The sequence below is a fragment of the Manis javanica genome, chromosome 10, assembly GCF_040802235.1.
Source record: "Manis javanica isolate MJ-LG chromosome 10, MJ_LKY, whole genome shotgun sequence".
Lineage (NCBI taxonomy): Eukaryota > Metazoa > Chordata > Mammalia > Pholidota > Manidae > Manis > Manis javanica.
In genome coordinates, this window is record NC_133165.1 from 40,668,930 (window position 1) to 40,696,539 (window position 27,610).

The 27,610-nt window shown below is 44.8% G+C and overlaps 1 protein-coding gene across 1 annotated transcript in view; it reads right to left on the reverse strand.

The window, feature by feature from the left end:
• Positions 1-10,085: 10,085 nt before the first annotated feature.
• Positions 10,086-27,610, reverse strand: part of CALN1 (calneuron 1) — a 481,060-nt gene continuing 463,535 nt past the window's right edge. Inside the window, exon 6 of the mRNA XM_037003059.2 lies at positions 10,086-17,545. Within this exon, the coding sequence (XP_036858954.1) occupies positions 17,418-17,545 (128 nt within the window). The 3' untranslated portion in view covers positions 10,086-17,417. The remainder of the gene's footprint in view (positions 17,546-27,610) is intronic.

Here is a 27,610-nt window from a genome sequence, read left to right on the forward strand (position 1 = left end):
GTGACTCTATGTCTTTTAATTGGTACATTCAGTCCATTTACATTTAGGGTGATTATTGATAGGTATGTACTTATTGCCATTGCAGACTTTAGATTTGTGGTTACCAAAGGTTCAAGGATAGCTTCCTTACAATCTAAGAGTCTAACTTAACTCTCTTAATATGGTATTACAAACACAATCTAAGGGTTCTTTTCTTTTTCTCCTCTTTTTTTCTTCCTCCTCCATTCTTTATATATTAGGTATCATATTCTATACTATTTGTCTATCCCTTGACTGACTTTGAGGACAGTTTTTTTAATTTTGCATTTGCTTAGTAATTAGCTGTTCTGCTTTCTTTACTGTGGTTGTATTACCTCTGGTGACAGCTATTAAACCTTAGGAACACTTCCATCTATAGCAGTCCCTCCAAAATAGACTGTAGTGATGGTTTGTGGGAGGTAAATTCTCTCAGCTTTTGCTTATGTGAAAATTTTTTAATCCCTCCTTCAAATTCAAATGATAATCTTGCCCGATAAAGTAATCTAGGTTCCAGGCCCTTCTGCTTCATTGCATTGAATACATCATGCCACTCCCTTCTGGCCTGTAAGGTTTCTGCTGAGAAGTCTGATGTTAACCTGATGGGCTTTCCTTTGTATGTGATGTAATTTCTCTCTCTGGCTGCTTTTAACAGTCTGTCCTTATCCTTGATCTTTGCCATTTTAATTTCTATATGTCTTGGTGTTGTCCTCCTTGGGTCCCTTGTATTGGGAGATCTGTGCCTCCATGGCCTGAGAGACTATCTCCTTCCCCAGATTGGGAAAGTTCTCAGCAATTACCTCCTCAAAGACACTTTCTATCCGTTTGTCTCTCTCTTCTTCTTCTGGTACCTATATAATGCAAATACTGTTCCATTTGGATTGGTCACACAGTTCTCTCAATATCCTTTCACTCTTAGAGACCTGATTTTCTCTCTGTGCCTCAGCTTCTTTGTAGTCCTCTTCTCTAGTTTCTATTTCAGTTATCATCTCCTCCACAGTATCTAATCTGCTTTTAATACCCTCCACTGTGCTCTTCAATGATTAGATCTCCAACTGGAATTCATTCCTGAGTTCTTGAATATCTTTCTGTACCTCCATTAGCATGTTAATAATTTTAATTCTGAACTCCCTTTCAAGAAGTGTATGAGATCCATGTCGTCTTTCTCAGGGGTTATATTAATTTCACTCTGTATCAGGTTCCTTTGGCATTTCATATTTGTATATGGTGCCCTCTAGTGTCCAGAAGCTCTTTTCTGGAGCTGCTCAGCTCCTGAAGTAATGTTGGGGGTCGCAGGTGTCTGGTATTGTTGCCTGCCAGGAGGAAAGAGCTGTTTCCTACTTCCCGGCTGCTTTGCCTTTCTCCACTCCCTGATCTAGTGGGCTGAGCACACAGGTATAAGCTTTTGTCCCAGAGCAGCCAGATATGGATCCCTGATTTCCACAAGCTGCTGGAATCTCAGTCTGTCCAGGAATTCTGCCTGTCTTAGCTTTCCAACCCTGTAATCACGAGCGTGTCATGAAAGCACCATGAAATGTAGGTTTGTGCTACCAGAGCAGATCTCTGGAGTTAGGTATTTAGCAGTCCTAGGTCTCCACTCCCTCCCTGCTCTGTTTCACTTCCTCCCACCAGTGAGCTGGAGTGGGAGAGGGGCTTGGGTACCTGTTGGGCCACCACTTTGATACATTACCCTGTTCGGTGAGGTCTTGTCTTTTCTCCAGGTGTATGCAGTCTGGTGCAGTCCTCTTTCCTGTTGCTCTCTCAGTATTAGTTGTATTAATTATATTTTTGTATTATATGCAGTTTTAGGAGGAAGCCTCTGTCTCATCTCTCACGCCGCCATCTTTAATCCCCCTGTATATTTTTATTGTCAGAGTTCATATCTTTATCCATTGCATGCCCATTAACATAGATTTACAATTATTATTTTCTTCCTATTATTTATTGCCTATTTTATCATATAGAAAATAGAAGTGTCAAATGACACCAAAAGTATAATAATACTAACTTTTATATTTACTTATGTAGTTACTATTACCAATATTCTCAGTTTTTTCTTACAGTTTCAAGTTACTCTTTCATGTCCTTTCAATTCAGCCTTAAAGACTCCCTTTAGTATTTCTTGTATGTCAAGCTCCCTAATAATAAACTTGCTGAGTTTTTTATTACTTATAAATGTCTTAATTTCTCCTTCATTCTTGATGGATAGTTTTGCTGAATATAGAATTATTGCTTCACAGATATTTCCTTCCAAGACTTTATACATGTTATCTGACTGGCTTCTGTCCTCCATGGTTTCTAAGGAGAAATCAGCTGTTATATTATTGGAGATTCCTACCTGTTATGAGTTGCTTCTCTCTTGCTGCTTTAAAATTTTTCTCCTTGTCTTTGAGTTTTTTTACCATTAGAGTTAGAGTTTGTTAAGCTTCTTGAATGTATATATTCATAATTTTTCTCAGATTGGGGGAATTTGGGGCTATTATTTCTTCAGATATTTTTTCCTGCCCTTTATATATCTCTCTTCTCTGTCTCAGACTCCTATAGTGCAAATGCTGGCATGTTTAATGAATCTATAGATCTCTTGGGCTCTGTTCATTTTTCCTTCTGTTACTCAGACTGGATAATTTTAGTATTCTTTCTTCAAGTTAGCTGATCCCTTCATCTGCCAGCTCAAATCTGCTGTTGAATACGTCTAGTGATTTTTTCATTTAAGTTACTGTACTTTTCAGCTCCAGAATTTGTTTGTAGAATGTGAGTTAATCATCCATGGTAATTCTTCAGTTAATCTCATTGGTTCTGTGGTTATTAGAAACTGCCCTCTAATTTCTTATCTTTGGTTTCCAGTATCGTATTTTTCCCTTTATTTGTATACTTTCATGATTATTTTAATGGAGATTTTGGAGAAGGAAAATGAAGCATTATCTTTTAACACTACTTTTCATTTATTGAGTGGATTTTATACTACAGTTGAACAATTAAGAAAGGAAAAGGATGAATAATATTACCATAATACGAAACTAGAAGATGGCTTCTCATGAATTGCTTTCTTGCTTTGCCTTGGAGAATGGCAGACAGGAGGTTTGTCAGGAAAGGCAAGGTACTAATCTTAATGGGTATATAAATCTCTTATAGTTAAGCTAAAATATGCAATAGTTCTCCCGTCATCTATGGTTTCACTTTCTTAGTTTCAGTTACTCCTGGTCAGCCACTGTCCAGAAGCATATGATCCTGTTTCTGACTATTGTCAGAAATTCAGTAGTAGCCTAACACTATATCCCAACACCTATGTCATTCACCTCACTTTTCTCATCACATAGACATTTCGTCACCTCACATCATCACAAGAAGAAATGTGAGTCCAGTATAATAAAATCTTTTGAGAGATAGAGACCATATACCACAGCCACATAACTTTTATTACAGTATATTGTTATAACTGTTCTATTTTATTACTAGTTAATCTCTTACTGTGCCAATTTATAAAATAAATTTTATCATAGGCATGAATGGAGATATTGTAGATTTAGTTCCAGACCACCACAAATAATAAGGTGGATATCCCAGTAAGGCAAGTCCAATGAACTCTTTGGTTCTCAGTGCATATAAAAGTCATGTTTACATATACTGTAGTCCAGCAAGTGTGCAATAGCGTATGTCTAAAAAAATGTACATACCTTAATTTAAAAATACTTTGTTGTTAAAAAGTACTGTCATCTGAGCTTTCAGTGAGTTGTAGTCACTGATTTCAAATTGCATAACAAATATAATAATAACAAAAATGTTTGAAATATTATTAAGAATTACCAAATGTGATACAGAGACACAAAGTGAGCAATTGTTAATGGAAAAAATGGCTCTGATACAGTGTTGTTGCAAACTTCCAATTTGTAAGAATTACAATATCTGTGAAGCACAATAAAACGAGGTATAGCTATATAGGAAAAAACATAGTATATATAATTGCTGGTACTAGCTATGGTTTCAGGCATCTACTTGGAACATATCCTCCATGGGTAAGGGGGAACTGATGTATTTGGAGACTAAAGAGCATCCACATAAAGCCAGAAGTCACTCCAGTAATCAAATTGTACTGTGAGAGTCTCACATTTCACACCAGTTCTTACACTAAAGGTGTTTATCCTGACAAGTGGGTGTAAACTGAAGCTCAGGGCCTTTAATATGGTGACATGTGGTAATGTAGTTGCAGTGAGGAATTTGAGAAATGGCTCAGTGCTCAGATGCTTTCATAAAAATTCTGAAACCTCCAACTTTGTTGAATGAAGACAGGGCCAAAATACTCCACCAAAGAAATTTCATTTTGTTTTACCTCCGGAAAGGGAGTTCAAAGCATATTTTATTCTGAAAGTCAAGCAAAGAAAATTCTCTCCGCTGATAAGGATATCTGATTTTCTACTTCTTAGGCAAGATAAACCATTCTTTTGTGGGGGCTGATGCTGAGACTCTTACTTGCCAACATTCTATCTGGCTTTAACAGGATAGATTACCTTGGAGCTTCATGGAGTCAAGAACAGCAACCAGCAGGGGTTGCTGAAGTCAGAACTGCAAGGTATTGCAGAAATCACAGAGAAAACACAAGCTAAAGAGCAAAACCACATGAGTTCAACTTGATTTCAACTCTCACATTTCCTAGAAATCATTTATAAAAACCAAGGTTTGGCAATGAATCTGTTAAATAATTGAGGTAAGGTCATGGCTGAGAGTTTGACTGACCAAGTGCTTAGGTGTGCACATTGTAAAAGGGTTTAAAAAGAAAGGGCTGGGCCATTCATTCAATCTGAGCTGAGCAAGGCTGATCCCAGAGCCATCACCTCTGCCGTTTTTAGATCTTGGGAGATCCCTACAAAGTTTCTCTCCAAATGTTTTGGGAAGTTGGTAGCTACAAAGGAAACAGTGACAAAAACACCAGCAGGATTTCTTGTAAAAGGCAACTGAGGCGCCATGCCTTGTTCCCAGGACACCAACCTATTTGCCCTCTCAGAGATGGCGTTGATTTTATGCCCATCTTCCAGCCTGCCACTGGAACAAAATTCCCTCATTTTCCCAGTTCCTGCAGATCCAGGCTGATGTTGGGTCTGCATGATACCAAAGAACTGTAAGGCAAGTAAGCAGTTGACTGGAACCCAGGGTATGGGTCCATCCCAGTGTGTGAACAGGAAACTAAGACAGGCTGCAGTTTACACTCTTACCACAAGGTGGAGAAGAAAGGAACAAATAGATGGGAAAGGTTTGAAAGCAATCTTCTCTAGTTGGGGGCCTTTTCCTTCAGCACTAAGAGGGGCAGACAGACCAACCTGCGGCTCCTTTTTCTGCAAGACAAGCCCATACCTCTACCTGATATCTGATATCACTTGGATACCCTGAAGGTACCTAAAATTAATCATGACTTAAATTCAGTGTCTCCCCGACAACATCTCAACCAGAAACCTACACACTATGCTTTAGCCACCCTTCTCCACTGAGCCGCATACTGACTCTCCTTCCTCAGTCTCTTTAGGTCCTGCCTTCTTTCTCTACCTCCACTCTCACTTTCCAAGCTTAGGACATCATCATATCTTCCCTGGATTACTAGAAAGTCTTCACAACTACTCTCTCACACAAGTGTGCCATGCCTCTGAGCCTTTGCACATGCTGATCCTGCCTGTAATGCACTGTCTCCATCTACCCAGCTGAGTTCTTTGTTTTACCCTTCAAAGAGTCCCCTACAGAAAAAAGGATGGGAACGATCAGTTTCAGGAAGGTGGTCACATCAGAAGAGGGAGGGGAAAGGAGTATGATGGAGTTGGCCTGCAGCATTAGCTGCATCTCTGAAGTTGTTTCTTAAGAGACAAAGAAAGGTAAAGTGAGAGAAATCTCACTCAGAACATTTACGTCAATTAAATATGGATGATAGGTATACTTGTCTGAAACATTATTTTATATGTATTTAAAATATTTCATTAAAAAAACATGTTTTAAAGGAGTGATGTTCCCTTCTTTATATTGCTAAAATCTTCTGTAGTGAATCTTTCCATAGGGCTTCTGATCTGGACTGTAATTGCAGTCTTCTTTGTTTTTTTCTGCTAGACTATAGACTCCTGGTTTGCTCGTGTTTCTGTCTGCATCCCATCAGTACCTGGTGGACACTTGCTGGTGGCTTGGAAGAGTCCTTAAAGCACTGGCCATATAGTAAAGGCTGGTGTTGACAGAGACTGCAGAGATGAGAGGAGGGAGTTCTGTACAGCAGTTGGCCAAATCACACCCAGCCCAGTCCAGGGTGATGTGCTGAGCCTGTGTAAACCTTGAGAACCCAGCTTGGACCAAGCCAAGGGGACTGATGCTATGGCTTTCATGGGGGGCAATGGGCTCATCTTCCAGCCAGAGGAGAGCCCAGCTCTGTGACAGCAGGTGCCTGATGGTGCCACCATTAAGGAAAAAACTGAAGAGACTGAACCTGGCTTGTCAAAGAGGGTGAAGAATTCCTGGACAGGCAGGAGGAACTCAAACAAAGACAAACATGTCAACACAGGCACACCTGATTTTGACAAAGACATGGGAACTGGGGCACAGGGATGTGAGATGGAGGAATGGGCAGAGAGAAAGGGGGGCACAGGAACCGGTATCACTGGTCAAGTTGGATATCTGAGCAGTGTGAGCTGCTCTGGTTTGTTTACTTAGCAAATATTTATTAAGAACCTTTTGTGTGTTTGGCACAATGCTAGGGGCTGGAGGTACAATGAGAAGCAAAATAAGCTGCTGTGTGGCTTAGAAGCTTATTTCAATCACATGGCTGAGGCCACTTGTTCATCCAGGGCCACAGATGAGCTGGAATCTGCACAGCCTGCTCCAGCCCTGCACTGCATGACCCTATGTCCTCCTTTACATGATGGCACTGCTGACACCTCCAGTTCCCCCTCACCCCCAAGTTCTCTTTTCTAGATTGGACACTCCATCCTTAGAAGAGGAGGCTGGTGGAGGACACTCCAGTGCCACTGACCGGAAGAAAGAAGTCTCCGTGGTTCCTGGACCATAGAGGCTCAACTACACCATCAGGCCGGGTGCTCTTCATTCTGAAAGGCTGGGGAGAGCCAAGGCTGAAGGAAGCAGAACGTCTCACTGTCGGGGAGGGGTGGGGGTCATGCCCATAAGTGGGCCAGTTTTGCTTCTGAGAGGCAGGACTTTCTGCCCGAGGCAATTGGGAGAAGCCGGGACTCTGCCGGGTGCTCTGGGTCACAACCTGAGATTCACATGCATTCAGGAGGCTCTGAGCCACCCCCATGCCACTATCTCCTGCTTTCTTTCCTCCTTCAAGGCTACTTTGGTGCTCATGTTTTATAACAGCTTTATTGAGATATAATTCACACACCAGACAGTTCACTCCTTTATGTTCAGTTTTTCTCTGCTATCGCCCAGATTAATCTCAGGGAAAACAAGGAGTGGGGGAATGTAATTTATTTTGCATACTGTATCCCACCCCCTTGCTTCCTAGACACAGCCTGGCAGCCATGGCTTTGACATCGGAAAGGCAGGGGAGACCATCGCAAGCTCCTGGTTTAAAGACACAGAAAGCTCCCTGGCAGAGAGAGCAGAAGTCTCTGTAGCCCCACACTGGTCTTTGCTGCTGTGCTTACATGATATGGGCTACAAGGGGAGGTGACAGCCTGGAGACCACCCCGGGAAACAGCTCCCAGCACTGAGGAGCTAGAAGCATTACTGTGGGGTCACTCCTGAGCTCCCTTCCAAACATGCCTGGAGTTCCTCCAGTGACCCCTACCACCTGAGGTTCTGATCCCATAGGTCTCCAGGGAGGCCCAGGCATCTTTGCAGAAATAAAGCTCCTGCTGATTATGATAATAATCATAATTATATGCTGATCCCAATGTTCATTACTGTGAAATACAGTGTTACTAAGACAGAGATCCTCAAACTTGAGGGTGCATCCCAGTCCCCTGGAGGGATGTTGCTGTGTCCCACCTCCAGCATCTCTGATTCTGTAGGCTGGGGTATGGCCTGACTATGAATTTCTAACCAGTTCCCAGATTCTAGGTGAGGGACCACACTTTGAGAACCACTGTGCTAAAAAGAGAAGCATGCTTCTCCAGAAATCACCCAAACCTGAGAAAGCAGGAGCTCACCCTCCTAATGCTCCCCCCTGATTCATCGCCTCATTAGTGAGAACCCCCCACCCCCACCCCTGCTGCCCAGGCTGTCTCCAGGGCAATGAAATCTGAGTGTCTGTGGCAGGGCCAAGACTTTGTATTTTTTTAAAGCTCCCCAGGCAATTCCCATGTGCAACCAGGCTTGTGAACCACTGCCCTGAAGAGGTTTTTGGAGCTCCGCTGACTTCAAACTATCCTGAGAGCACAGAAGAAAGATGGCAAGAGAGTGGGGGACACAGGCTATGAGAGCCCCCCAGGGTGTAGCCAGGATACCATCTTAGCACAGCCTAGGAGCTCTTCTGCAGTGAGGCAGCTGTATCTCCCTCCCTTATCCTAGGAAATTCAGATGTGAGAGCAGGGTCCTGGCCAGCTCTGAGCACAGCTGCAGGACTACCAAGCCGGAAGAACCTCTGGCCACACATGGGCCTAAGCTTGGGAACTGGAGCATGGCTCCACGTGTACTGCCCCAGGACCTGGGGGTACTTAGTGGAATAGGCTGGAGCACAGCTGCTTCCTCTCTCAGCCTGCTGCTGGTGATTGGGTTGAAATAAAACTAGAGTGTGTAAGATAGGCGTGGAAACATGGCCTCAGGTCCTTTGTCAGCCCAGGCACCAATCTTTTGCCAGTCAAGGCCAAGCTACTTGCTACATATAGACATTCCAGAATTGGCAGAAGATGGGCACAGCTTTCTAATGGTACACATGGCTAGGCCATAGACAAACATTTATTTGAAAGAAAAGCATTTGAAATTAATTCACATACCACCAAAATTATGGAAAAGTCCCAATAGGATTCAAAGGTATGTTCATATCTTCAGGGAAAGCTTTGTTTTACCTTGGGTATTATCTGGTTTGGGCTCACACCGGGCATGAGTTTTCAAGCTTCATTATTTCTGTGGTCAGAGGTCAGAGACATTGAATTCTGGAATCAGTCTCCTGGTGGGCCTTTTGTCCTGCAGGACACCTCCTGCTGGGGTAAGGACTCCAGGAGAATGAATATTCATGACTAAATATTCTTTTATAATAAAAAATAAAATTCTTAAAACTCAGATCAAAGAGGATAAAATCTCAATCATTATCTCCCTGGAATTTGCCACAGGCCCCCTTTACACAAAGAGAAAAACATGTGCTTTATGCAAAGAACACTCTATTTTAAGAATTTTTAAACAATAACAAATGCTTAGTGATTTTACCCCACAAGTTTCCCCTGAGAAGGTGTGTAAAATGCCGCATTTCACAACAGGTCTCCTGGGAGACTGGGAGATTCTACCCAAATTTTTGGCTTTAGTACGAGATATTTGGGAAGATCTGTGATAATGTTTTAGAAAAGGGAAGAAAATATGAAATAAGTTTGTGGTGCTTGGAGATAGGAGGCCAACATTCTGGGCCAAATTCAGACAGGATCTCAGCTAGTGTCCTTAATCAAGTCACTTAATTTTTTGGTGTCCTTTGTTTCTTTATTGATATAAGGGAATGGGTGTCTTTTTCTATGACTGAGAAGCTCAAATAGCATTATAAGCTCTGAAACTTCAGTGGAAGTTATGCAATGCTTGAATGCTAATGCTGGGAAAGGTTTGGCAAATGGAATCCCAAAAGGATGACACCATTAGCTTGCATGTCTGCAAAGTTTTCTTAATTATAATGTCTGCTCCCAGCCAGAAGATGCTTCCTGCTTCTCACCATATGCTCTGTAGTCAGCTTATTTCCCCTTCTGTCAATCACTCCCCTCCAAAGCCCCACCACACAACCAGATCCTGGCTGCTTTCTCCGGGTTGCTTCTTGGAAGAGGGGGATGTGGGACTGTTAGCCCAACAGATAGATCCAGTTGCCCTTCAGGGTCACAGGAATGAATTTCGTGACCCATTTGCAAATCATACCACAGGTAATGAACCAAATGTCTTCTCAAAAGAAAAAAAAACTTTTATTATTTTTCTATTGCATAAATAATGGTAAATTAGACTCTTTTTTTATACAGATTATATATTTACAGACAAATTTGGTTAGAGAAAGCATCTGGTAAATATGGCAGTCAGTGTTCCTTTATACACTTAGATAACATATTAATAATATATACTTCATTGGATCAGTAAGTTGCATGCCAAGTTAATTTATATTCATATTTACATTTTATATAAAGATTTTCTTTTGACTAGTCTGTTGACTCTCTCATCTTTTAATGGTGGAAATCATCAACTAATACTGAATGAAAAAAGAAAAGGAATGTGAATGAGGTAAATGGGAAGATTGTGACCCAGTATTTGAGACCTAGTGGAACGTTCTGGATATGAGCATTGCCAAGCTCCAGTCAGCCTGGTCGTCAGAGTCCGTAGCTGTGCTCCGATCTGCATCCAGCCATTTCCTGTTGTGGTCTAAGAAACCACTCACATCTCAAGTCTAGTGACCTCTACATCCCCAACAGATGACAGTTTGCCAACCCACTGCCTTACCAGACTTTCTGAGTCTGATTTCCCTCCAAGGGCATTGTCCTTGGTTAGTCCTTGGAGAAATAGCTGCTTTCTGGATTCAGAATTGGGGAAGAAAATCAAACCCCACTAAAAAGCCACTCAAGGAACCCTGAAACCTAATTTCCAGGTCAGAAAGCAAGAATATATTTTTATTTTTCTTGGAGAGAACTGAGAGACACTGGCTTATATAAATTTCCACCAGGAGCAGGGAGGGCCCTTTCCTGGCCAATCTAGGTCTTTCCAGGGAAGAACAGCAGGGTTGCATAAAAACAATGACTGGGACCTCAGTCTACTCCTGGAAGAGAGAAAAGGACAGAAGCCTAGGGTTTTACAGTGTTGTGGGGCAGAAGGTCCAGAGACTTTTGTGGATCCTGCAGCCAATCTCCCCTCTCTGCCCCATCATGGCTGGTGGCATCTGAAACAGCACCTGTGTTCGGCATCACACATCAGCCATCTAAAGGATGATTGCAGGTGGCTGGGCTCCTAGGACTGCTAATCTAATTCCTGACAGTCACCAGAAAGCGTGACTCTCTGCCTTTTGCAGTGTTACAAATAATTACAGATGACTACCACCTATGCCAGAACTGCTGTTCCAGTGGCCAGGTAGAAAGGAAGGAATGAAATGACTGTAAGTTGTGCTCTTTATTCAGTGGCTTCCAGCTAGGCTTTCTCAGATGGAGAAACAAGCATCTCTTCCTGGAATGTGGCCTTGTTTCACTCTACTTTTTCATGTACTCTGATTCACCCAAGCTGTGGCAAGGTGATCGAATCCCCTTAATTTTCACACTGGCTAAGACTAGGACACAAAGCCTATCTTTGATGCTTCCTTGGATCAACAAGACCTTAGGGAGGAAACGAAACTCTTCCCTGCAAGATATACTTGATGTACACTAATTTGCATTGTTTCATCTTTAGACAGTAGACACCCAAAGAGTTACTTCATTACAACTGCCTCTGGGAACCTATGTTAAAAAAGAAACTGCCAGTCCCTCATGCAATCACGGGGGAAAGAAGGATGCTTTATATATGAAGTGTGGACATTCACTTGGACTTGTTTCAGACAGAGTCATGGTGGGAGGGCTTTCCTGGGTCAGCTGGTTTACCTTTCCTGTTGCTTTACAGATGAAACACCTGAGGCCAGGAAATGAAGTCACTCAAAATCATCTGGCTGCAGGCAGGGGTGGTAGAGGCACTGAAGGTCCTGCTTCCTGCACCCATCCCAGCTGACAGTGATGCCCACAAAGCTGGTTCTGAGATTTGCTCTCCTGGCCTCCATTTGGGAAGTCTGAGGGCCCTGGGAGAGGCATTTTGGGCTTGACTGATGTCAACATCCCCCAAGGAAAGGTGAGCTACCAGTCTTCTCTTGAAGTTCACCAAGCCTGTCACTGGGAGTAGGTTGATAGGCAGCAGCCCTCTGGCTCTCAGTCCCCTGTATGTTACCAAAGTAGGCCAGATATACAGGGAAAATATTCAGAGACCAGCCTCTGCAGTCCTTTAAATAACCTTTTCTCTCTCAGGTCCAAGGATGGAGAACTCTCACTCTTGAATTTTGTGTTATCTGGAATACTCCTTCCTAATTAGCCTGTTCCTCTATTCCACTGGAAAATTCCAGATTCTACATCCCTTTCATTTGGACAATAACTTCTAACAGTGAGGGAAGCACTGGCTTGAAAGCCAACCCTTTTGCTGAAGGGAACAAGGTGCATGAGGGCTCTGCCCAGCATGGGTGCTCAGCTGATGAGTTACCCAAGGTAGGGACAGGGGCAGAAGGTTTGGCAAGTCTTTTCTAGTTTCAGAGGACTTTCTAATCTTTGTGGGACTGGCAAAACCTGATTCTTTGTGGCCATCGAACAATCAAATTAATTTTGCCACATAGACTTTTCGAGCATTGTTATCATGTCCCCTGAGACCATACAAAGAGGGTCACAAACCAATATTAAGTAGAAACTGTAGCTGTTAAACTGAGCATGTGTTTTAGCAATGAGCACAGGATACTGAGAAATGCTTGGCTGATCTGTGTACTTGACCTTATTTCTCCAAACCAAGTGTCTTTGGCAAGGCTATGCTGCTGAGGACAGTCCCCTGAGCGACTTAGTCAAAGGAAGTATGAAGTGAAGCTGAACAGTTCTGACATTTAAATCGTCATGGAGACAGGGTCTATGACAGGCAGCCCAAATCTTTCTCTATTTTACCATCACTTTAAATAATGCAAATTGAAAACCCTAGCTGCTGAATGATGTTTCTTTTCTACTTCTGATAGATATTCTTTTTTCCCTTTCTGAGGAAGTTGAACAGTGAGGTGGTAAGGGAGGATGGCTATGGCAAGGCCTTAAGGTTATAGACTCTCAGTCCTGTGAGGATTACTGAAGAGTCCAATGAGAAAGTTCTGATCTGAGGTCATTACAGGCAGATGCTCTCCAGGCAGTCCTGGGAATACAACTAGTATGTGCCAAAGCCTAAAAGCTTAGACTTTGCATCATCTAAATACCATTTGAGTACTCATGGGAAAACAGGGCCCCCTTGCAAGGGGGTTCCAGATCCTCCCCATATCTCAGTGGAGCGGGGTGAAAAACACCATCATTATGAACCTTTGGAGAAATAGTCAGTGCAATCAAATGACCCAATATGACTTGAGACCTTCAGCTGGGAGGAGAAGAGCTCAGCAGCTTCTGTGGGGATGGAGAGCAAGGGTACAGTGGAACAAGGTATCATCACCTGCAGCCACACATGGCCAGACTAGCCACCCCCAGCCTTACTCTTCCAGTCATGCCATCGTATGGGCCCAGGGATGCTGCCAGACATGGATTAAGAGTATCTCTGTTTGATTTATGACCTGAGTCTGGACCTAAGCCTAGAGAAGGCATTTGGAATAAGAGATAAATTTCTCTCTCCTAGTTCTTAGATAATACATTGCTTTATGATTCTGTGGATGGGAGGCCAGGAGGGCATTACTGTCAAAACAAGCTGGCCATCTCTCATTTATCTATCTGCAAGATAGTAGACCATTTGTCATGTGAAATTTAAGACAGGAGTGGGTATCAAGAAAGAAGACTCAAAGTGTACATCTTGTCCACTGCAAATAAAACACCTAGAAACTTCTGAAACCACTGGGCTTGCCTAAGACCACATGTAAACTTCAGTTTACTTCAGTTCACATTTCTGGCTTGTGGGAGAGCCTCTCAACAGGCAAACAGATGTTTTTGCCTTCCAGATGACATTTCCGCCTTATTGCCCAGATTAAGGGGTACTTGCTCTAGGCACTAGGAGATGAGGGAGGAGGTGGAGTGGGAAATCCAGCTCACAGGTAGCTCCTGTTCTCCTGAGCAAATGGAAGGACAGGTTCAAACACAAGAGGGAAAGGCAGAGAAATCACCAGATTTTTTCGAGGGTAGTTTCCACCACCAGCAGGATACGGATGCAGGGAGTCAGGTTGCAATAAGGCAGAACCCAAGTGTTCTTGAAGAAAATGTTTCCTATTTTTGTGTGCCTTGGCAAACTCACGGTGGAATTCAAGGGTTGCCATGGCAACATCCTTTTTTACTGATTGGTCACATGGGACCCACGCACATTCTGGAAGCCACTGATAATAGTTCCCATGCTGGGTCCTGTTTGGGGGCTCTGTCTGCTTCTGGAGTGATGGGAGGCAGCTTCTTTGGGGGCCAAGGAGATTGGGGACTGGATCCCTTGTCTCCCAAGCAAAATGCCTTCCTGATTGTAACTGATGCTGGGGGGCACCTGTTTTTGCCACAAGAATGGTTTGCCACAAGAACCAAGTGTGGTTTGCCAGCAGTCATTCAGCTACCCCAAAACAGACTTCCATGTCTATCATCCAGGAGGACAGAGTGAGAGATGGGCTCCTCTCCTGTGGTTTCTGCAGAGACCACCTCTATCCAGGGCTACAGAGCATATCTTGGGCATGGGGAACCAAGACTTCTGGAATTTTCATCTCTGAGCATCATAACCTCTGTGGGCAAGGGTGCTACCTGGTGTGGGGCCCCAGAGAAGCACAGATGTGGATGGGACTTGGGGTGGGGCTGCCGGAAGCCAGCATCTTAAGTGTTTCAGAGAAGCCCAACACCTTTGACAGATTGTCTCAGCAGAACAGCCAGAGGACAAGCCAGAGAGACAGCTGTTTAGCTCCCAAGGTATCAGTAATGCCACAAGCCCTTGTTGTCTCCACACAGCTCAGACCCTGGGTGCCAGGTGCACCCACCATGGTGGGACATTAACTTCTGACCCATCAGAGAGAGTTCTGTGGCTTCCTTATGGCCCTCTCTCCCTAGCAGCACCCACAAGTGATACTCTCCTAGATTTCCTCCTGGCCAGAACAGGCTGGCTTCTGGTCATTGGGAGAGGAAAGGGGTCCTCTGTAGGGAAAAACTGCTGAGGCCTTGTGGGGAACAGGCTATTCCCAGAACCCCTTTTAATCTCCACCCCTGCCCAGTGTGAGTTTCTCTCCCAGTGAAGTCTAGACCTCATACACTTCCAGGTCCCATTCTCCAGTGGGAAGCCCAAAAACTTGCAGAAAAGCAGCCTCTGAGGAAGTACTCAGTTTATGCCCCACAGCCCTGCCCCACTTGCAGTGCCCCAGTCTGTTCCATGGGGCAGGGTCCTTGAGGAGTCATCCCTGGAGGCTTTCTTCAGTATTAGGGTCTTGCACCTTTCCCCAGGAAGACATGTTCTTACTAGTTCAGGAAGTCGCTCCCACCCAAGTACAGATGAGAGAGGGAGGGCAAAGTGCTTTGGGGGGAAACTAACGATGACCTTGCTCTATGTGTTCCTGTTCTGCATTTGAATCTGTTCTCATTTAGAGTTCCAATCCTGAGGGACCAGGGTGAGTCAGGCAAGGGAAGAGAGAAGAGAGACAGACATGCAGTCTGGACTGTGGCAGGGTGGGTGGACAAGAGGGACAGGCAAGCTGCTGCCTTCCTTGGCTTAGATGTGTGGGACCCCTGGCAGAGGGGCTCTCCACACCCCTGGCTCTCGGGAGCTTACACCTGCTCCCTCCTCTGTACTATGGCTCAAACCCTAGTTTGACTTGTGCTCATCAGGAATATGTGCAGTCCCCCACAGTGGGGAAGTGTCTCCAATTGCCCCCAGACTATTGCCCAAAGTGCTTGCAGAGGTGAATTGGAAGAAGACCCTAACTGAGACTTGGATGCTCCAAGTCCAAGAAGGCGGCAGGGAGAAAGCCCACGAGGGTGGGAGGCTTGAGGAGGGGTTCAGGGACACACACCATGCTGCACGCCGCATGCCTTCCCAGCTGCAGGCAGAAAGGAAAGATTCTGGCTCCTTAATACTGGAAGAAAGGGGGAAAGGGAGAGAAGAAAAAAATGTAGCTTTAAGAAGCAATCGAAAGAATGAGGAGCAAGACAATTCCACTACAGAAATAAAGACCTGAGCTTGGAAAAGTACAGAGGGAACTATTACACTGAAAGATTATTGGCTAGTCAGACTATGCAAGCTTGAATTACTAGTGGTAGCCAATGTGGCATCTAGGAAAAAGTCAGGAATAGACTTGAAACAGTGCTGAAAACAGTCCATGGGATTCAGTTCCCTTCCCCAGGAGAAGTCTGTAAGCAGAAGTCAGTAACCTGTCCTGGTGGCCAAGCTTATGAACATGTTTTTCTCATGAAAATGAGTCAGTTGCAGAATCTGACTACCGGAAGTAAGTTGTTATGCAAACTACAGTAGTTTGATCTTTCCATCTTTCCATGTTGGATTGTATTCCTCTTTTTATCTGGGGAAGACTAATTAACAAAGTAAATTTAAAGGTGAGAAGAAGGTAAGATGAGCAAGGACCTTAACTTACAGAGGTCTTCCAGCACGGAGATGTGTTTGGGCTCCATCGCCCTGGCCAGGTAACTGGGATGTAGGTTGCAACCCCTCCCCACCACTGGTTCCTCCCTGTCTCTCAAACTACCTGCCGCCCGGAGGAAGCAGGAACGCCTGTCAGAGGACAAGCTTATAACCGCAGAGGGCAATTAGGGGAGAATGATGTCACACGTGAAGAAGCTAAATATACACATCTATGTGCCTGTGTTACAGAGATGCCCACCGTATGCTTCTTTTTTCTCTAATGGCAGCACAGGCGGCAAAGCTGGGAGGAAGGCTCTCTGCAGATTCCAAAATGCTGGTGCGTAATGGGCCCTAGGAACAGAAAGCCAAGTGCCGGTGGAGACCGAGAGCTCCCCAACTCTGCCAACACGAGTCCTGTAGAAAAGGCAGTAAGTACGGAAGCGAAGGGGGTGCGACTCACAGACCCCATTTGATGGCTTTCCCCTAACGCCTCAGGGGACTCCACTGGTGGAGGAAAAAAGCCAGGGCGGGAAGGAAAGGCCCCTCTGCAGCAGCCCAGAAGTCGGCCTGTCGGGACTGAGGGTTCCCGCAGCGGGAATCTCCAGTTGACCCCTGGGTTGAAAGATGGGGTGTGGAGGTGACTGTGCGTTCACGACTCTCTCTTGCTCTCTCACGCCACCAACCTGGATGGCCATTGGAATTCCGAGATGAAATGGAAGTTTTCTCTTCAGAGTTCCTACACGTGGTTGAGCAATCATTCGGAATTCCTGGCTATTTATTGCATTAGGAAACAAAACCATTAAAGCATTTAAGACAGCCCTTTTGTGTCCCTGCCTAGGAGATGAAGTGGGTCTGCAATACTGGTTGCACCACACAACCTTGGGTTCTTGGCTGAACGGTCCAAGGCTGCACCGTCCGCACGGTGGAGGAAGTCCGCCCACGGAGCATGCACGTACGCGTGAGCTGGGACGCCGCGGGGGCGGCTACTCCATGCCGCTCCGAAGGATCTGGTTGGCCGCGATCAGCATGACACTTATGATGAAGGCCATGGCGAAGGCGCAGATGAGGCTCTTACGCACGCAGGTCTGTCTGTTCTGCTTCTGGGAATGCACTGCAGGTGGGGAGCAGAGGGCAAGGAGACATGGTGGGGGCGGGGTACAGGGGGAGAAGAGAGAAATGACACGGTGAGACGGGCTGGCCTCGTGCCCAACAAGCCCGAGTCCAGTCGAGGGCATGAAGACTGGCCACTCAAGCCCACAAGCATTTCTGAGAACCCCCCCTGGAAGGACACTGAACATCACGTCTCTGGCAAATGGTACGACACAGTGAAATCTCTGTAACAAGAACCATGGCCGTGTGATGTTCAGAGGAAGGCATAAACTCCCAGATACAACAGAGTGACGGTGACTTTCTGAGCATGAAAATTGGTAACATTTCAGAGTGAGTTTCACAAAAGGCATAATCCAGGCATTAATGCATCTGTTTCTGTGGAACTGCCTGGCTCCTTTGTAAGGCTATTTATTGCATTACTCACAGAGCAATATTCAGATGCTTCCCTATATTTTCTCACCAGGCTGGAAGCAACTTACCTTTTCCATAAAGGTTCTTGGGTGGCTGCTGGCTGAAATGACTCTAAGTGACTTTAGGCATTATTTCAGATATGCACAACACCAGTGGGTCTACAGTGGGGGCTCAGGAGCTCCTTAAAAATGAGGATTCTCAGGCCAGGTCCCACCACAGATCTACTGAATCAGAGACTTTCGGGGTGGGGCCAGTGATCTGTGTTTAACTAGGTGATCCTGGAGTGTGCTGAAGTCTGAGAAGTGGGGCCACATTGTTTGTGGACAGGACCAGTGTGAAGCAGGGAGGCACAAATCTCAGACTTCCTGGAGGCAGGGTAACTGTGGCCCCAGATCCTGCAGCCCCAGGGGTCTGACCTTGGGCCCTGGGCTTGCATTCTCTTATTCCTTTTGTTAGGCCACGTCCTACACCACCACTTTTATAAGGCCCATGAGAACCCATCAGAAGACATTAATTAGTGTTCCTAACATGGGCCAGAAACAGGGAAAGGACACAACAAGAAAGAAAAGCTTTGGTCAAGGGTGCCGAGCTCTTTCCCAGGCACTACTTCCCAACCCAGAGTTTCTTTCCCTTTTTTTTGTCCACACCTCCTCCCCTGCCTGGCAGTGATCTTGCCCACAGTTTACCACTTAGCTTATGGGAGAAATCTGTGCCCTGGAGGCAGGAAGGAAGCTACCTACACCAGAGCTACTCACTGGTAAGAATCAGATCAGTGGGGAGTTCGGTCTAAAAGTGAATTCTTGGGCCCCACTGCAGAATTACTGAATCAAAATCTCTCCGGGTAGAGGCCAGGAATTTGTGTTTTAATAAGATCTCCAGGTGATTGGAGAATTGCTGGGCCCCACCCTCAGGGATTTTGATTTAGTAGGTCTGGGTGGGGCAAAGAATCTGATGCACCTTGAGTTGCTAGGGACAAGGGGCACGCGTGTGTGTGTGTGTGTGTGTGTTAGGGACATCAGGGTGGTGTGTATTGGGGGAGATGTCTATTTAGATTCATATGTTATGAAACCCAATGCCAGGACAGAACATTTTCAGATTACCATCCACTCTGAAAAGTGGGTCCTTCTGTCTGACATTATACTATATCTTTGCAAACCACCATCAGACTAGATTAAGAGTGGAAAAAAAAAGAAATGCAATTTACTTTTAAATCACTCTCTCTCTACAGGAAAGAAGGCAAAAGAAAAAGGTCAAGGTAGGGTCCACATGCCCTCAAAGAACTTAAAAAAAAATGTTCATTTTCAAGAACCTCTCACCTGTGACATTCTGTGGCTGCTATAAATCCCAGGAAATAACAGGGAAGAAGTAGGAAGCTGGTGAAATCCTGAGGCAAACAAAATTCCCTTAGAGAAGGAGTCTCAGGGGCCTGTCAAGGGGCATTTAAAAGTTACATCAACCAGGAAGGTCTGTCCAGCAAGCCAGTCACTCTTTACAGAGACCTAGTGCGCCCCAGCACAGCTAGCTCTCAGCAGGCTCGCCAATGCTGCATGGTTATTCCTGCCACTATTTCATAGGTCTTCCTTGCTACCTTTAGTCTTTCTGGATCCACTGGACTCTTGCTTCACCTGGGTGATTAAAAGCATTTTTGGTTCAGTTCTTTACTTGCTGATGCGTCTGGTTTCAAGAACTTATAAGCACTTGCCTGGCGGAAGAAAATTTCCACGGTGTGGAGATGCGCCTCCCCCGAGAGCGGGCAAATGTAAATAGATGCCAGCTCTCAGGAAGGAAAAAGGAGGTGGCGTTTAAGAAGGAAAGGATGGAAGCAGAAAATAAAAGGCGGATGTGGAAGTAGTGTATCTAACACTTACTAAGGACTGGCTAATTTATGCTGGGCTCCTCCTCAGTATAAAAATACTTCTGAAGGCAATCATGTACCTTTCCACCCTGAGGGCTGGTGAAGGCTTAAGCAAAAGAGAAATTGGGTAACTGAACCTAGGGAGAAATTTTTTGCTGAAGCCCTTCTTTGTGAAGGACACTCAGAAGAAAACGTTAGAGGCAACAGGATTATCCCCCCAGGAAAGCAGAATCTTTGATCTAAAAATCCTTCAGAGCAGTAGGAAAAGGAAGCTAAGGAAGGAGGAAAGGCCTGGAGACTGAACAGTTGTACTTGAGGCCATGCAAATCTAAATCCAAACCCAAGTCCTGTAAGCCAGTGGGGCTTCCAGGACATTCCCAGGCAACTCTGAAACAGACCAGCTTTTGAGTCTGTAATTTAGGCTCTGAGCCTTGATGAGAATCTTTTACATCCAGCTCTCACATCACCATAATGTGTGTGGCAGAGTGAGAAAGGATTTGAAAGCCAGACCCAAACCTGAATCACCATGATCCCACATCTTAGCTGTGTGACCCTGTGCTAGGTAATTTCCAGGGCCTCAATTTCCTCTCCTATAAAATGAGGGTAATAAGACTTACCCTGCTCTGAAGATTAAGGACATATAAAGGTACTACAATATTGTTTGTGCCCAGTGAGTGCTAATTCCCTTTTATAAGACTTTAAAAAACTCTCCTGAAATCCCCTCAGTGGGCTGGGTTCATTATGGCTTTATATATGTCATGGCAGCATTGAGGAGTGGCAGTCCTTGGTGAGCTGGCTGTGTGATGCTCATTTGGTAGGAGAGGGGCCTGAAGCCCCAAGGAGTGGAATCTAAGGTCACTTGCCAAGTGGTGGATGGAGGTGGGGTTTGAGTCTGATTCTAATATTCAGGTTCAAAACTTCTGCACAAACTCTCTCTTCTTGATCTTTCACTTCACAATAGAAAGATCCAAAGACAATGTGCTTTGAACATGTTTTCTGGTTGACACAATATAACCTAGCACTAATCAGTGTGATTGTTGCTAATTAAGGCCTGCCTGTGGTTATTGTATACTTGGATTGCACTATATTTGTGTACATATATTCTCAGCTTCTATGCTCCCAGTGGGACTATTGGACTAGGAGAAAATATGGCTTCTTCTAACTGCCACTTAGGAACAGCCTTGGGCAAGTAATGGAACTTCCACCTCAGTTTCTCCTCCTGTAAAAGGAGCTAATGATAACTGATGTTAAACTCAAGAGTTATTTCAAAGATCAATGAACTAATAAAAAAAAGTGAAAGTTATATCCACCTGTGAATTGCTAGAGAAATGCAAAGTTTCCTTCTTGTATACCCTGAGGGCTGGAGCAAAGTCCTGCTTGTTTTTCTTCTGTACCCTGCACCTTCGAGCACAGGGTTGAACATCTCAAACATTTGCTTTAGTCTCTTTCCTAATTCATCCAGAACGGCAGCTGGCTTACCTTCCTAAAACATTGTGACTATTACCAAGAGCTCCCTGCAGAGGCCCTTGTGCTGCGAGAAGCACATTGCATCCAGTTCCTAAGCTCAGCAGGTAGGACCACAGGAAATCTCTTCTCCCCTTCCCACCGCTGCCCCAGACCACCACGCCTCCCCTCCCCTTCAGCCACACAGGTCTTCTTGCTGTTCTTTGACAAGACTCCACAGTGCTGTTCACACTGTTCTGTCTGCTAGAGGGGACTGCTGACCTTTCCTCTTATGTCTTCTGGTTCTAACCCAAGTTCACTTTCTCATGAGGCTTCTCCTGAATATTCTGCTCTCAAAGGGCCTGATCTTTTTATTTTTTAAATGGTTTAGCTCTTAATATTTATTTTTAATTGAGATAGAATTCACATACCATAAAATGCCCCCTTATGAATTGTACTGAATGTACAATTCAGTGGCATTTCGTATGTTCACAATGTTGTGCAACTATTACCACCAACTGATTCCAGAATATTTTCATCATCCTAAAAAGAATGCCCCACACACTGAAGTCATTCCTTGTTCCCCTCAACCTCTCTTCACCCCTGCAGCTCCTGGCAATCACTAATCTGCTCACTTTCTCCATGGATTCACCTATTCAGGGCATTGTGTGTAAATGGAATCATATACTGTGGGGCCTTTTGTGTCTGGTGTCTTTCACTCAGCATAATCTGGTGCAGGTTCATTTGTGCTATAGCATGTATCAGTACTTGGTTTCTTTTTGTAGCTGAATAATATTCCATTGAATGGATGTGCCACATTTTGTTTATCTGTTCACCAGGTGATGGACACTTGGGTTGTATCCATTTTTTGGCTATTATGAATAAGGCTGCTATGAACATTCTTGTACAAGGTTTTGTGAGGGCATGTTCTCAGTTCTCTTGGGTACAAATCTTGGAGTCAGATTGCTGGGTCATAGGGTAACTCTTCAAGGAAACTTCCTTTCTGGATCCTACTGAACACTGAAAATGGCAGGAATGCATCATGCTGCTAACAAGCTTTCCTGCATCTTTCTTCCCATTAGGTCTTAAGCTCTCTTTCTAATGTCATATTTGACAAGTGGAAGCCCAGACAGTGCATGGGAATGACATGTGAGTTGGAGGAGGTTGACTCAGAGGACGTCCAAGTGGTGTATCCTGTTTTACAGAAAGCTTGTTAGCAAGCTCCCAGCTCCCCGGTTCATACACTGTAGAGACAGTTGGAGCTGTCTGCTTCTCTCTCTAACTGAGATCACACTGCTCCACTTGGCAAATGACAGGCAGCAGCAGCTCTCAGATTTTCTCCTGGAGACATGAGTTTGCACAGATTTTCCCCCTGACCAGCTGGGTGGCCCTGCATATAATGGGTTCATAAGCCTCTGGCTTCTGTCTCTTGGAAATGGGGCTACGTGTCTACAGAGACACTAGGTCCCAAATGAAGCAGATCAGAATCACAACCATTCTGATTAATTGTTCCAACACAGACCTATGTAAGAGATACGTCTGGCAGGGAGTTTGGGGTTCAGGAGTATTAAAAAACAAAATTATACAAAATCCAGCTTAGGTGATTCTCACAGAAAGCCAAGAGCTGCCAGATCTGGGAACTATTACTGCTCTGTGATCCTTCTAGGTCTAACACTTCATGAATCTCTGAAACTGGCCTAAAGTGGAATTAATTAAGAGCTTTTGAAAGAGAACTTTCCAAAGATCAGGGATATCAGAAATGTCACCCGATTAACAGCTGGGGGTAGAGATGAAGGATGCAGCCTCTAAAGGAACAGGAGTGAGGCTGGTATGTTTTATGGTGTTTTTGTGAAGAGGGAGAGGGACTGCCTCTCCTTGTTGGATGGGAGGTGATCCCCTCTCCATCACAAAATTATCTCCGATGGACAGCTGTGTCTGGCTTTGAGGGCCCTATTATGGACCTTTAGTATGGTGGCCAGGTGTTTTTCTGGCCTTTCTACCAGTCCTTGTCCTTCTTGTAACAAAATTCATCTTTTGGGTTGGGGCTTTGCACCTCTCTACCTAGTGGAACTCTCAATCTGGGGCTTCTCCTTTCCCACTGTAACAAACCAGCTTGGCCAGGCAGAGCACCCCAAGCTCTTGGCTTAGTCCAGGGGCAGGCAAATGGGCCAACCAGGTTTTACCAGAATCCTTCTTGGAATGGACATGAATCTTGACAGGGAATCCTGTCACCTCAGGGAGAGACAACCTGCCTAAGAAGGAAGCCAACAGAGAAGCAAGGAGGACAGAGAGAGTGAGAGTGAGTGAGTGGGGATGGGACAGGGAGGGAATATGTATGTTGGGATTCTCTTCCAGTCCAGTCAGCTGAAATTCATCCCTTTGACTTCCCCTCTAATTTCAGCCAGGGCATTTAAGTTGAAGGGGTTCTCCATTGAGTTTCTGTAACTTGAAACCAAAGTAGTCTTGACCAGGACTCTCAGAAACTCCATTGCTGGGCAATGACCTGACTTACGGAACGAATGTGTCAAAAGGAAGGTTCAGACTCTGTAAATGTGGTTCTGGTCCCGTCCTTCAATGATGTGGAATCCCAGAAGTATGTATTCCACAATGTCTCCAGGGAAAACAGAAACAAAAACAGTAAGACAGCTGTTTTGGTTTTTCTGTGTGTTTTGAGCACTTACCAACATGTTACACATTATATGAAATATTCTCATGTGTTACCTCATTTAATCCTCCTAACAACTGTATGAGGTAGAGCACTGCAGGAGCCCCATTTCACAAATGAAGACAATTAAGCTCTCAATATTTAATTAAGTGCCTCATTCAAGTAGCCTACTGTGTGGTGAGGCAGGGTTTTAAGCCAGGCCTGCCCAGCGTGCAGAGCCCCAGTTCTTGACAGCATATCTATTTAGCAAAAACAGCTTTCCAGATCTCCATCCTGCTTCTCAGAATCTCAATTCCTCACTCATGGCTCCAGAAAACATTCCTATGGGTTTGCTATGAAAGTACCCAAATAATAGAAAATTCCTTTTTCGTCTCATGTCCCAAATCTCTTTGTAAACTGTCTCCTGTCTTATCACCTGCTGTGGACCTCAGCTACACCTTAACCTCCTACATCTATCCAAGGAGACACAGGTAGCACCTGTGTGCTATTTCAGGAAAGCCGTAGCACCAGGAGAGCCAGGAGCAGATGGCGTAGATGACAAAGCATGCCATTTTCGTTTGGATGGGCCTGAAATACCCAACCTGAATGGCCAGGTGATAGGGCAAGTCTCCCCATCCAGGTGTGCATCTGTCACTCCAATAGGACCGTTGTGACTTCAGCACGGATGGTCAAGTTGGAGACCTTGGATTTGGCTGCAAATTTTATCTGACCTTCCACTGAGCCCAGAAACTTTTTAATGTGAGTGTGGCCATCATTGTCTTGTCCTGGCATGGGACTGATGAAGAAAATTAGGCTCAGAGAGTTAAAATAACTTTCCCAAGGTCGTGCAGCTGGTCTACACAGGGCCGGGGACAGAACCCACACATCTGCACAGCGATGCTTCTGGGGCTACCTGGCCCGTGTCACCTCCCTCGACATTTGTTTCCCTTGTCCATCATACCAAGGCATTGAATGGGCAGAGCAGCTCTGCCATGACTTTCACAGAAACTATTTATTCCCCAGTTGATGATTTTGCTTTACTTCCCTCTGCCATGCATGTTGTCAGAATGTCTAGAAAAATATGACAGCTGGTATTCCATTTAGGGACAACATTTGGGGGATGTGTCTTGAAAGGGCTCACACACAGATCTTGCTGCACTTTTTTCAACTTCCAGATATAGTGTGATTTCATTGGAGATGAAATGGAAAATGAGTAATGATGATGAAGCCCCATTCTGTAAGGAACCTCTGAAACACCTCTACCCAGGTAAAGGAGCCAGGTGACAAATGAAGAGGCCAGGGCGGGGCTTTGTCAGGTAGACCTGGACTCAGATCCTTACTTTGGACAAATCACTCCACCTTGCTGAGCCTCTGTTTCCTTATCTAAACCACAGTGAGGCAGAACTTCTTTCTCAAGCCATGCTGACAGGTCAGTTGACTGTGTTAAAAATGACCAGCATCTGGCAGGCATGCCAGGCAGTTTTCCTCTATCTCTTCCCTCCTGGGCTGTATCAATATGAGTTACTCAGTAAATCAAACTTAATATATAGTATAATTTGTCACAGGAACACATCATAAGGACCTGGTGAAAGGCAAGTTTAACCACAAGACCACTCAGATTCATATATGTCAGCAACTAGAACCAAATACTAAGATACAAGCTTGCCCTTCAGTGTCCCTGAGCTTATGTTCTCCATAAACAAAATGTATGGTGACTACATTGGGTCAAACTGAAGCAAAACATCTTAAAACTCTGTTACGTAGCAAAATGGGCATTGTGGGTAGTCACATCATTTTACACCTAACCCATATTTGGTGGTGCTGACCTCCGTATTATTCCAAATAATTAGAACACAAATATTGACAACTAATGTCTCAGAACATCATTTATCTTAATAAAGGAATTCAAAAAGATCTGAGGGCTCAGAAGTACCTCAGGTCCCACTTGTAACCAAATATTCTCATGGGACTGGGAACCTAGATAGGTTGTGAACTAGTGGGTGACATCAGGGAGCCCCTGAATTCACTGGGCTTAGTTGACCTCAGGCACAAAGCACATGGCACAGTGGCTGGCACCTGATCAAGTGCCTGACTCAGTCTGAATGCTTTCCCATTCCGAAGCCAGGCGGGGGTGAAGCAAAGGTCCACTTCAGAGTCCTTGAACTAGATTCTTCCAGGCTCTTCCCTGCCTTCTCTTGTTGCTCTAAGATGACTTCTTTTGTTGCTCTAAGAAAATGGGTTCTATACGTAACATGAACCCCCAATTCAGGGTTCCCTGAAGAAGTCAGGAAAGCTTTCCTCATGTGCAGCTTGGAATTTAATCCTATTTCTCCTTGTCCTTTCTTTGGGAGAAGAAGAAATATTGCTACTTGCTTATGATCACAGAAACCTACCTACCATAAAGATAAAGGCATATGGGAATGTGTGAGGGGCTGTGTGTGTGTTGTTTGTATGGATCTAGAAATCAAACAAATAAAATAAAATCAAGCCAAAATGAAAACTAAAACGACATAAAAAGCCCTAAATCTCTACTTTATGCTCCTGATTTATTTCTCTCTTCTTCTTCCATTCATGTGGAAGGAATAATTGTATTTCCTGAATTAATGTACAGAATCTGAACACCTTTGTAAAAGTACCAGACTCAAGATTAATAAAAGTGAAAAATCTGGTCACTGTCATAAGATGTTGCTGTTGGTATCTGGAAGTCCTCCTGTCCATTTCTAATTGGTTCTTTACACACAGGTTGCCCATGGCAGCATTTTCAAACCTTTTCCACACTCCAGAATCTCAGCCTTGACTTCCACTTCACTCAGCTCAAAACCGTCTGATGTGGGCTGGTTTAAATTCCATCTCTGCCACAAAACATCTGTTTCATTGCCCATCTCCTCCTTCCTTGCTCAGAGACACATGTGCCCTTTGCCTTATCAAAGCAAAGACCTTCTGCACCTTTAGGTTTTTATTTCTCACTGATTCCTTTCTTTGACATGAAGGAAAGCATGTCAAAGCATTTCCAATCCACATGGATCACCCAGATTTATAGGTGAGCTAATCAGCACGGGTACGTACTTGTTGCAGCGAAGCTCTAAGTAGAGCAAGAGGAAGCACTTCCTCGGTGGGAGCAGCCGGAGAGGAGGCAGCTTGAGTGGGGGTCTAGGGGAAATGTCCTGCTTGGGGTGGTGGAAGTTCAGGGAGGGGATTTCGAGATGTCAGGCAAATCATGGTTGAAGTGGCTGGACGGGCATGTGGCCCTGGCCAGGGGCAAGAGCAGACAGCAAGGAGTTGACAGCTGAGGTGACAGGATGGGTCCAAAGGGCTCAGGACTGAGAGCAGAGTGAGGAAATGGAGGAGGTGTAAGCAATGCAATTGTGCAATCTTACATCAGTGGAGAAAGTGAGAGGCTCAAATTGCTAACAGGTCTCTGTGGGCATGGGGTGTGAGAGACAAACAGAAGAGTGGGGCCAAGGTCAGTCTTAAATGAACTCAAGGTTAGTCTCAAATGGACTCTCTCAGTCCTAGGGCACCAGGGGTGAACATGGTGCCTATGCATCATCTCATCCTAGACGACACCTTTGCCCAAAATACAATCAGAGAGGCCCTTTCCTGAACACAGTCAGGGCTGTGCATTAAATATACTCATCAGTGACTGATTGTATCAGAGATTAGAAAACTTAAACCTAAACACAAATGAATAAGCTTGGGTTTGAGGCCAACCA